Below are 12,064 nucleotides of genomic sequence, written 5' to 3'. Positions count from 1 at the left end.
ATGATGGACCCCCCCGGTGGACGTAGCCCATTGTCGCTTTAGACAAATGGCACATGGTACAGTCTTGCAACGTCGGGCCTGGATGAAGGCCACTAGCTTTAGACGCAAGGTTCAGGCTCAAATTTTATACATGTCTTTTGATGGCCAGGAACTCTTTAGGAAGAAGATTGACAACCACTTGAATGGCATAAAGTCAGACACAGATACAGCAAGGGCAATCGGATATCTAATGTCGCAGTTTATTAGGTGGTCACACTCAACTCTGGGAGTTCCTTCCCCTCACCCACCAAGCAAGGTGGCGCGCACACAAAGCGCGATTTCAGATTGACTTTGGTGAGTCCTCCAACCCGTCTTGCACCCATCCCAACAAATGCCCTGTGTCACCAATGTACTAGGAACCGAGCCGGTGTATAGTAAGGATATATACTTATTTATTTAAGGTTTGACAAAGAAGACTTTTAGCCAGTGTCAGCCTTCAATGCTGTGGCTACACCCAATATCACGACTCCAAATTCCTTTGTTATTAAAACACAGGTAAAATTTTGAAACATGCAGTCGCAACTTAAAACAAATTTTATTTCAATTTAACCAATAGGAAACATTCACAATGCAATGGAAAAATAGTTTTGCAACACACATTCAAATGAGAAGCAATGCCAAGTAATTCTGGTTTGGGATACAAGGAAACAAATGGGAAATTTATTTTTGCAACACACATACAAATGAGATGTAAGGCTTTGTAATTCTGACTTTGGAATCACTGGGAATAAATGTGAAGTTTTGGTGTGTACATTCATTTGAAAGGTAGCATTTAGGATTACTTATTTTGGGATTATGGACACCTCCCTTCCAGACGGGAGTCGAGGGGGGTGGGGGGGGATGTGCGGGAAGGGCGGGTGTTAAGACGGACAGTCACAACTCTTCATGGTCTATACTGGCTCTAACACACTGGACACTCACTTCGTTAGTTTCGAAATCGGTATCAAAACTCATCCCATGATTTTCTATATTGGAATTAATGTCATGGCCATTGGCCCGGAACCCCAGGTCCCGCACCATCAGGGAACGAGAGCACAGGGTAACACTACCTTGTTTTGTCCCTTGAGGACAAAACAGCATGGAGGGCCCAGCTGGAGGCAGTCCTGGCGCCTTTGGCTCCAGGCTCATGATTAAATGTGCACTAGCACATTTTTATTTGGTGCGTACTTGTTTTCCCTGCAGGGACCTCCACGTGCATTCGGACGGTCGGTCAGTCGGGCGTGGCTGCTGGGGAGAGTCAGACTGCACGTGTAAGCATTCCTTAGGAGTGGCAGGGTGGGGCCGTTGAGTCAAGGCTAATGGGCGTGGCCAGAGCTAGGCTATAAAAGCCCGCTCAGCACTCATGCACGCGCTTCACGTTATTCTGCTATTGTAGCGTAACGCTCCCCGCCGCCTTAGCGCATCTTACCTGATTTCCAGCTACAGCCTGAGCACGTCTTACCTTGTTACCAGCTACCAGCCTGAGCGCATCTTGCCTTGGAATCTACTTTCTTCGGCTTGCATCATCGTTGACTCTGGCATTCATCATCCATCTCCAGACCTCCGGAAAGCAGCGCTCCAGCCCGACATCGTGACACCAAGAGCAATCCATCTGAAAACGGTGCCTGCAATAGAAAAGAGAGAGACCAGGTTAGAATTTGCAAGACATTACGTTTAAGGTCGCGCTTTGACAAATCCTCGCGCTTAACCCTAAACCAACACCCACCTTCTGTCGGAGCATCGTGGACTCCATTTTCTTCCCATTTGGTTTTACTTCATGCACCGTAACTACTGCTCGGCTTCATTTCATCTGTGGGGAGAAAGCGAAGGAAAGACATTATTAAAAGATGGACTATAATCCAGAATCAACATCACAATTTTAAAAGCCATAAGACGCTTACCTTCAGGAGTGGTTCAGCTGCAGCTGGTCTGGGCTGCCTCGCACACGGGCCAGTGAAGGAACTCGGTCCATCAAAAGCACCCAGCATTGATGAGCAGGACGGAGAGCTCGTCATCAATCAACAGGTGAGACTATATGGGTCGGCGCATGCTCGCCACATTCTGGGAAGAAGGGTTCGAGAGGGACAGCAGTCATTTAGCCACATTTTCACGATCTCTCATATCCACGCAGGAGCAGTGTTAACAATCAGCACAGCCCACAGCATATGAGCAGGGGAAGAAGTCTGACAAAGGGAATCCACTTCCAGGGAGGGCTGCAACTGTGCCCCAACATCTCCGCAGAGACCAGGTGAGCGTAACAATGAATTGACTAACTTCAATTCAATGCGCTAAGGATATACACGGCCTCCCTGCAATTTAATTGAAAGGATTAAGGGAGGCTGTTCCCAGCATAATGCAATTTGAATGGATAGGGTGATTTTTCTATAGTGGAATTAATTTTAATTGGATTTAATACAATGTGCCAAGGGCCTATCCAGTCTCAGCCCTCTACCCACTAATGGAAAAGGATGAGTCTGGTAGCTCCCTACACAATCGGTGGCTTTTGGATTGGTATACTTACATGGGAGGCTTTGGTCAGGGGAAATGGCCGAGTTCCTTGAGGACAGCGTAGATCTGGTCAAGGGCTTTCAGTCAAGGATTTTCTCCTGCACCCAGACTCCTTCTCTGATGGGGTCCTAGCTAGCTTCTAGATTTCCCTGACACTGTCTCCAATGCAAGGATTGTGGCCTCTCTACTAGTTGTTCCTCGCAAGAGTCCGTCGGCAGGCTTCCAATGCAAGGATTGTGGCCTCTCTACTAGTTGTTCTTCGCAAGAGTCCGTCAGCAGGCTATCTCCCGAAATAAAGTGAAAAGGCCTTGTTCTGATGCAAACATGCCCTCTTATAGGGCTGAGGACACTCCAACATTGTCATAATTCCCAAGGATTGGCTAGCACTCTCCCTTCACCTCTCACCAAGACGCCAACTGCTGTCATTGCCACAGGGCCTAGAACACAAAAACCACACCATCTAGTGATGGGGGCAATGGGTCACTTGACTCACTTATTTCCTTTTGGGACTCATAAATACAGGGGTCCTGGCTGGACTCAGTCCTGTTGCCTTTGGCGCCAGGCTCGTATAGATATTGGAGCAGGAACACTTTATTTCAGTGCAGGAGTGCTTTTATTTTGCAAGAACTTTTCAGGTGCTGAAAGCCTTTATTCCAGAGAACATCCCCATGTGCTGACTCATAGTGTGTGGCTCCCTAGGCCTGGTCTTCAGGCGCTGACTCATCGGGTGTCGCAGGCTGAACTTGGTGGGCGTGGCTTCAGAAGCTCAGCTATATAAGCTGCTCCATCCTTAAGGCCAGTGCTTTGCGTTACTGTGCATTCGTGTGCAACGTGACGCTCACCGCCGCTTGGACCAGTTTACTTATCTTTGAAACCAGGCGTTCTCCTGCATATTCACCTCCAGGAAACCAGTGCTTCATCGCTTCATCTGCAGACTCCTCTCCTGACATCCAGTGATCTTGATCCCGACACCGCAGCACAGCGTTCCGCATCCACGAACTCTGACACTGTGAAGAAGAAGAAAGACCATGTTAGAACATCCGTCCTAGGGCTACGCGCATTTGAACCTGCGCGGCCCCTAGTTAACTACTTACCAGCTACTGTACCGCTGCAGTTTCGTTCCTCATTCCCTCCGGCTGCCGCTTCGAGCTCTGCAGCTTCTGCCGGGGCGGCAACATCACCTGCAAGGGAAGAAAGCAAAAGAGCAAACATCAAAAGTGGAACGGACAGCAATACAAGACAACAAACTTTACAATTCAACAAAAACAGACGAGGAAAGACAAAGGGGAAACAGGAACACTTAACTGAAGTATAGTGGCTTAGTCGCAGCTGGACTGGACTACCACGTGCAAGGGACCAGTGAAAGAACTCGGTCCAGATCATACAAACGCCCCTGCCAGAAGCAGCAGGACGGAGTGCTCGCCAAAGCTAATCAACAGGTGAGCTTTCCAGGGGCAGCGCATCCCACGGGTACCACAGTTTGGGAGAAGGGGTCTGGAAGGGGATCAGGCTCACAGGCTGGCATACTCACGCCCCCTATTCTCCACGCAGGAGCAGTCCCGAGCAGCATCACCTATTACCAAGTCACCACATAAGTGCAGAAGGTGAAGTCGGACCCGAGCGACCTCACCCCCGGGAGGGCTGCAACCATGCCCCAACGCCTCTGCAGAGACCAGGTGAGCGTAAAGACTGGCTGCTTATAGGACGAAGTTGGGAGATGAGTATGATGTAGGCTGAGGGAGGAGAAAGATTAGTCATCTCAAAATGACCTGTGGGTTTTACATTTTGCATTCTGAAAAATCTCACAATGTGGCAACTACCTTAATCTTTCAGATAACCACATGAATATATATTTTCGAATTCTATATATTACAATTCAGACAATACTAATTTTATTTTGGCAGGCCCTTCCTGGGTGGAGCCACCATTTTTTGTGGTTTACAGCTGGGCCGAAATAGGTACAACTCTGACAAGACATACGTCCAACCTTCATTATCAATATTTCCAATTCCTCAGATTCATGAACATGCCAGAATCAGAATTTTTATAAGTTATATACATCACAAAAATTACAATTTTACATGGTCCCAACAGGCTTTTTATTCCCTGGCTCTATAGGAGATACAATGCTCTTTTTATTTAGGAACATTTGTTCAATGTTTAATCAATGGCACTGCATGCTATGAGAGGTCGTTTTGTTTCTCCTCCAAGTTTCCATTTCTCCTGAAGCATGTGACCTGCCCCCCGCTCGAGCCAATGTTTATCCTACCCTTTCCTGCTGAGCTTCAAAGGGTCTTTGTTCAGAGCTAGTGCACATTTTATGTGGAACCTGACCTTGAAGGTCATTTCTGTTGGTCATGTTATCTGTAAATCCCATCATTTCAATCTACTTCTTTGTTGTTTATTTTAGCATTTAAATTGACAGCCAGACCCGCCTGCTTGGTGGGCCCAGCCCCAAAGGTCTTTGGGGGCGGGGGTGTCAAAGTTTTAACTCAGAGAAAAACAATTTGCAGTTCACAATTCTGAAAGGCTAGCATATTGCATTTACCCACCGTGTACATGTAACTTTCAATACTGCACCAGGGCCTGTTATGCTCACCTGATATCCACGGGGACGCCACTCAGTCTGGTCGGACCAATTCCGACCTCGAATCCCCTCCCTTGGACTCTTGTTCGGCCAGGGACCAGGTCTGAAAACACAGGAATTTGGGTTTAATCTTATTGTCTCTTCCTGCCTGGAGCCCACCTCCCTTGTGGACCCAACTCCCCCTCCACCCCTAGTTCTCTCCTCACCTTGCTTTGTTGTATGGTGCGCTCTCCGTCCTGTTTCTGTGCAGGGGTGCGTTGTTGGATGGGAGCGTTGCAACCTAGTTGCTTCACTGGTGCGGGCCCTCTGAGTCCAGACCTGCTGCGACTTCAGTTTGTCCAGGTAAGACTGCTGGTTTGGCAGTTTTGTCCTTTATTTTGCAATTCCCCCTATTAATGTCTCTCCTTCTTCCTTAGGTGCAATAAGAGTTCTAGTGGTGCCGTGCTACTTGGGGGCAGCGCATGAGATGGTAAGTGAAAGAGCGATGCGCAGCGCTATGTGCCTTTTCTTATGCTGACAGGTTTGTTCTCTTCCTTACAGGCCGCTGCGATGTCCCAGAATGGATACTGCTGAGAAGATAGAGCGGTGAGTAAAGCGTAGCCTGTGCCACCTTCTTGATCTTTTGTGTGCTAATCAGTGTTTCTTCTCTGTTGCAGGTCATTCTTATGGTCCTGAGTGGAAGTGGGCCGAGGGCGATTTAAACCCAGGTAAGTGTGCGATATTTTGGCTATTTCCAGTATTGAAGTATAAACTCTTACTAATGTTGTTTTTTCGTTCTGTCTTCCCTGGTTGCGGCTTCTTCAAGATTGAGGAGCGGAGGACAGGAGCAGGATTAACTCACAGATAAGTGCAGACTAACAGTGTTCTTGTTCTTGCAGGTAACCGGCTCCGGAATGCTGGTGACGATCCGAGCTGAAAGTGATGAGCGTCACGCCGCAAGCGCAGAGTAACACGAAGCATGTTCCTCTGGCTGGGCATGGCTTATATAGCTCCCAGGTACCCCTAGGTCTGACCACACCTAAAAGACTAGACCTCATAGCTCGGTTCTAGGACTGAGCTATGCGGGGGCATCCATGTTGTGCAAAAGGCTATTGTCAAGCCCAGTTCCCAAGTTCTCTTTGCTTTACACATGAGCCTGGCGCCAAAGGCGCCAGGACTGGCTCCAAGAGAGCCTTGGGCGAGATGGTCAGGCCTTTAAGGGCATGATGGAAGGTCGTGGCACAGCCCAAATGGCTTGCCTATTAGGGGCAGGGGTCATGACAGCTGTTCACAATATCTTTCTTTATATACTGTATCAACATAAATAGGTTCTCTTGGTATTCTTCACAAAATATGCCACAGTAACATAAGAAACCAGTGTTCATTTATGCAAAAACGAAATGGGCCTTACTTTATCAATGATGTCATTTGATGTGTTGAATTAAGTGTCCTTATTCCTCATGAAGGCAATTTATCTTTCGACTTTACTTTTTAAAGGTAAGGCATCATTCCTCCTTTTTAGCTTCCAGATGCACAGTATTTCAAATGTATTTATTCTTTCCATGTGCACTGTTAGTTTTGAATCTGTCAAAGTGGGCATTTACATGAAGTCTGCATCTGCAATGCCACATGTACTTGGAATTCTTCACTTTTCCGGCTGAATTCCTGTACATTCTAGCAAAATGGAGCTAGGCCCATTCTCACTCATTCACTAGACCTCAAGTTGAAATCCCTGTTTTGTACTGGCTTTTATATTTCAATGGAACTCCACAAGTACCCAGCTTCACTCTCACAATGGGCCCTAGCATGGCCTCTCCTTCTGTCGCCCTGAGACTGTCTTTTTACCCCACACTAAGAGACAAAGATGAGGAGCGCAGTCCTTTTGGCGGCTCCAGAGCGTACAGCAGGTCTTTTCAGTGGCAGGCACCAATATCAGGCTCCTGCGAAATGGTACACTGCACTCCTTCAACTAGCACGGGAGACCCATCAGTCTTCAACCACATCCACACCTACTGTCACAGCACAAGGGCAAGTTGCTCCACCACGACCCTACCTCTCTCAGGGGCTGGTTTCTCAGCAGCAAAGATTCCACAACCTTGCACTATACTCAGTGCTGGACCATACTTCGAGCAGCCATGGCTCTGTCCACACTGCGAACATACGCCAGGAAGTGGAAACACTTGAAGGTGTGGTGTGCAGGAGCAAGCACAGACCAGTTTTTGCCATCGTTTGAAGATCTTGCCTATCTTCTGCAGCTAGCAAAGAGTGAATTGGCGCTTTCATCCATCAAGGTTCGCCTTTCGGTCCTCTCTGCATATACCACAAAGCCTCATCAGGACTCTCTAGTCTTGGACCCGGCAGTCAAAGCCTTCCTGAAAGGTTTGAAGCGCACCTTTCCCAGAGCAAGAGAATCTGTCCCTTCTTGGAGTCTTAGTTCGGTTCTGGCAGTGCTAATGAGGGCGCCCTCCAAGCCTATTCACAGGTGTGACCTAACATTCCTGTCTTGGAAGATAGCATTTTTAGTGCCCATCACATCATCCAGATGCATTGGTGAACTACATGCACTGTCTGTTGCACTGCCTTTTCTCATTTTTCAGAAGGATAAGGTAATCCTACGACATCACCCTAGATTCATCCCTAAGGTTCTGTCTGAGTCTACACTGTCGGAGCGAATCGTATTACCTACCTTCTTCGGCAATCGTACAACTTAAGTTGAGCAAACACTGCATTTGCTGGACGTGGCTAGAACACTGAAGCGCTATATACAAAGCAAAAACTTCAGAGCCTCCAAGACGCTTTTCGTTACATTTGCCGGTCGCAGCAAGGAACGATGTATCTCCAAACTGGGCCTGGCATGATGTGTCTCTAGCTGCATTACCCACTGCCACCAAATGAGATGATACACTACCGTCCATGCCGACAGCACACTCCACCATGGCGAGAGCGGCTTTGGCAGCGTTCCAAGCGGGGGTGTCTCGGATATGTTGCGCAGCCACATGGAGTGCGCTTCATATGTTCGCCCGGCATTACTGCTTGGAAGAAGACAGAAGGTAAACTGCAGTAGGACAGGCAGGGCTTAAACACATATTCGCTTAAGTTAGGAGGAGCCTAAGATACTGATATTTTTTTTTTTTATCCTGCCTTCCCGTTGATGGTTTAGCTATTGCGTGTCTGTGCAATGCTCGCTCTCTCGAAGTGAGTCTTATACTATTGTCATATTTGCAGTCATAGATGTGTATGTATGTGTACATGTATATATGTATATTCGGGTGTGATTTATTTGACCTTGTATATGTACCTTGCACTTTTACTTTTTCCCTTAGTTTGGGTTACATGTGTGAGTTTCTGTGATTCAGACTGCTTATTTTGGTGCATCCCAAAATGGCTGCCACGTGTACCACACTGAGAGCAACCTTTCAGGAGAGTAGGTGTAATAGTAGAAGGACTGTATAACATGACTTATACTGTGTCAGTATGGTTTCCCATACGTGATCAAGCGCTTAGTGCAGCGCGAAACGCGTTGTGTTGTAGGACTTACCCCATGGTGTCCTGCCGCTGTTGTGTTTTTTTTTTTGTTGCTATCCCCCTTTTTTTCACTTCAATAATCTCGTGTCAATTCTGATGTGAGTTGCATATTTCTTTGGGACCGCTTGGAGATGTCTGTTGTTCCGCAGGGAGTGCGGTTTTCTTTCCTTCTTGTTTGTTGATAGATACACACACACATGCCTTGCTTTCAGACACGTTTACGCTCTTTGAGGACTGCTTGGTATTCTATTCAAGCATGTGAATCTGTGAAGGATCCAATGCTGGACAAGTCTTAGTTGCTTACCTGTAACTGCATTTCTCCAGCTTTGGTATCTTTCATAGATTCACATGCGCTAGCCCTCTTGCCCTGGGGAGTGGCTGCTCCGTTTTCTCCAGTCAGTCATCTGTCAGCCTATGCGGTTCAAAATCTGAAGATGGCCGACTGGGCTGGAGCTTAAACCCTGCCACCTCATTGGTTAGGGTCTAAAAGGACCAAAGGAGGTGGAGGGCGTGCACAAATGAGATGCTACACGGGCCCTATGGGGCTTGTGTGTAACATTTCCTCCAGGGAAAGGTTTTATTAAGCTTTATAATAATTTAAATTACTGAGATTTCCAGTCTGACTGGGAATATTCAAGCATGTGAATCTATGAAAGATACCAATGCTGGTGAAATACAGTTACATGTAAGTAACTAAGACTTGCTACATACCTGTACTAAGCCGATTTGCATCAGAACTGTTGAATTCCTAATGACTTGGGAATTGCTGATTTTCATACAGTAAATCTTTCATTCCTACTGGCTTTGGCAATACTTGCTTCGCTCCAAAACCTGAACTAAAGAATTTCTTTCTAGTTTGGGGAAAGACTTCCTCATTCATTCCAAGAATAGCTACAGTGTTGCTTACCTGTTATTGTTGCTTCTTTCCATGCTTAACTTTATAATGCTTAGTTGATCAAAATAAGGGCTTTTACTGACCTGACTGAAGTCACTCCGTGTGTGGATATAAAAGTACATAATTTACACTCCTGCTTTATTCCTCCTTATTATCCTAATATGCGTTTGATGTTATTAGTTGATACAGTATTTCTTTGGTTATTACTTGCTTTGTGTAGATATAAAATAAATATATAATTTTGATATACCTTGGTGTTTAAGTGTTTCTTTGGATATGTTTATGTTCTGATTTCTGTTCGCTGATTTACAACTCACATTCCTGCTCCTAGAGAAGCCTGGCTGCTTTGCCACTCTACCAACCTTTGGGTAGTACAGGCCTATATTAGAAGTGCTGGGAACTAAGGCATAAGTCTCATAGAGTGCAATCCCAGTTGAACTTTAGAAAAACGTACATAACACCAATGCATTGAAAATGTGCATCCTTTTGAATTTCTGGCTTTGTCAGCCCAGAAAGACCTAGGAGTTCAAATGTTCCTCCCAGTCCACATGCTTTACAGTTGATTTCTCACTCAATAGAAGAGGGTTTTTTAGTGTATACATATTTGTTTCTTCTTTTTCCTCAGGACGTTTGAGAAATGGGCACATTGCCCCCAAAACATGCTATGCCAAGAGTGATTGATTCTTGTGGACTATCATTTGTCAAATCATAGAATATTCCAATAAATTGCATTTTTCAATGCGTTTTTTAAATTAAGCGTGTGCAGGTAACTGGTGCAGTCCCAAAACATCTTGTGTATTTAATTGAGGTATGCAAATTACTAATAATTGCTTATTGCTTTTGTTTCCTTCTCCATAGTGGCCAGACTGGCTCAGGCAAAACATTTACAATGCTGGGTAAGTTGGTGAAATGCATAGTTTTCATGAGAAGCTAACCGTTTTGTTTTCTACTTTTAGAAGACCAAATTAGTTGTAGCATGGCATCGACATTTAACGACAAGCAATGATTGGATGCTATGTAGGAAGCTGGTGGATTTTTCTACGGAGTTTAAATCTCATGAATAGCAGCCCATGCCAGAGTGATCCTGCAGCACAAGCATTTCACATTTTCTTTTTAAAGAAATTCGATGCTGTATTTATTGTGGATGTACTGATGCATCAAACCACTGTTTTTCCCAGGTCATTTGGAATGCCTTTGGTGCAGTACACCGAACTGTAAAATATGTCTGCTAGGGTTAAATATAATTTTAACATGCATTAGCAGTTGACATTCTCGAGGAAACTACACACAATATAAAAATGTATTATCAGGGAGCAACTGAGTTTCTGGTTCTTTTTATTTTTTATTGTGCATATAGTTAAAACAAAATGTTGATTTGAAACGCACCTTACACAATATAAAATCGGCGTTTAAGGTTATCCAAAATATCTCAATTCATGATTCAGTCTTTAAAAGGAGAAACACCCATTCATACATATTCAAAAGTGCCTTAATATAGGCCAGTGTCCTTTCAGTTAAACCAATGTCTTCCATAAAAAGCGATTGACAAAGTATTGAATAATCGTTCCCATAGTGCATCGTTTAAAATAAAACGAATATTACTAACAAAGTGTTCGACGATTTTCTTGTCTGGGCTTCGGCACTCCATAATCGCATGCTTTAGTGACTCTGGTTCAGCATACAAAGTCTACAGCACAGCGGAGCACCAGAGTCCTTTTTCCTGATCGCTGCATTATCCCGGGGTTTCCTTCTCATAAAAGTTGTGTTGTAGAAGATGGAAAATGTTGCAGGTATTGTGCCGGCTCCCCAAGTCTGTGTATACTTTCCAAACTCTCGCAACGTTTAAACCGAGTTATTGCACTGATCTACCAACAGTCCATAGAAAAAAGTTTCTCTTTCAGTAGACGGAGGTCTGAGATTCCCTCTGCCTGGTCAATTCCCCTCGGGACATAGCCTTTACACAGACCTTGACAAAAGGGATTCTCCCGCTCCCCTCAAGCTCTATTCCAAATTAGTTCGGACAAAGATTGTGGTGATACATTTCTCACATAAGACGTTTCCAAAGGATGTACATATTTAAAGAAGCTAAACCCAGTTGAAAACTAAGTGCTACCATGGGAACGCTCCTCAGTAGGGACACTGTTTTCCATACAGTCCTTCAAAAATTATGAAATCAAATTGACTTGGACTGGTACGTTTCCGCTCCGTAGATTATCATTGGTACTACCTTGGCTAGGTAAAATATTTTTAACGAGATGACCATAAATGTATTGAACCTGCTCAAGAAGTGCCTCATCTGGAAGCCGAACGCTCTAGCCTTTACCTTGGTCATATATACCAGGTTTTGGTGGTACGGCGAATCAACAGTTTGAATCCCAGTTATGTCAAATTAATCCCAGGTATTTAAGATTTTGTACATTTTCAAGTTTTCTCCCAGCTAATTGCCACACTGTGTTCTTCCTTTTTTGTTTTTCCCCATCAAAGCTACTACTCTTGTCTTCCTTTCATTGATGATTCAGTCCTGTATAATCTGCAAATGCATCCGTTAGTCC

At 45.2% G+C, this 12,064-nt stretch overlaps 1 protein-coding gene across 2 annotated transcripts in view; it reads left to right on the top strand.

The window, feature by feature from the left end:
* KIF15 (kinesin family member 15) overlaps positions 1 to 12,064 on the top strand; it is a 2,141,222-nt gene that overhangs the window by 259,258 nt on the left and 1,869,900 nt on the right. For both annotated transcript variants that reach the window (XM_069648268.1, XM_069648269.1), the window contains exon 5: positions 10,371 to 10,408. In XM_069648268.1, coding sequence (XP_069504369.1) covers positions 10,371 to 10,408 — 38 coding nt within the window. The remainder of the gene's footprint in view (positions 1 to 10,370; positions 10,409 to 12,064) is intronic.

The sequence above is a fragment of the Ambystoma mexicanum genome, chromosome 2q (assembly GCF_040938575.1).
Source record: "Ambystoma mexicanum isolate Mex_15411 chromosome 2q, UKY_AmexF1_1, whole genome shotgun sequence".
Lineage (NCBI taxonomy): Eukaryota > Metazoa > Chordata > Amphibia > Caudata > Ambystomatidae > Ambystoma > Ambystoma mexicanum.
This window is presented reverse-complemented; position numbering and strand designations above follow the sequence as displayed.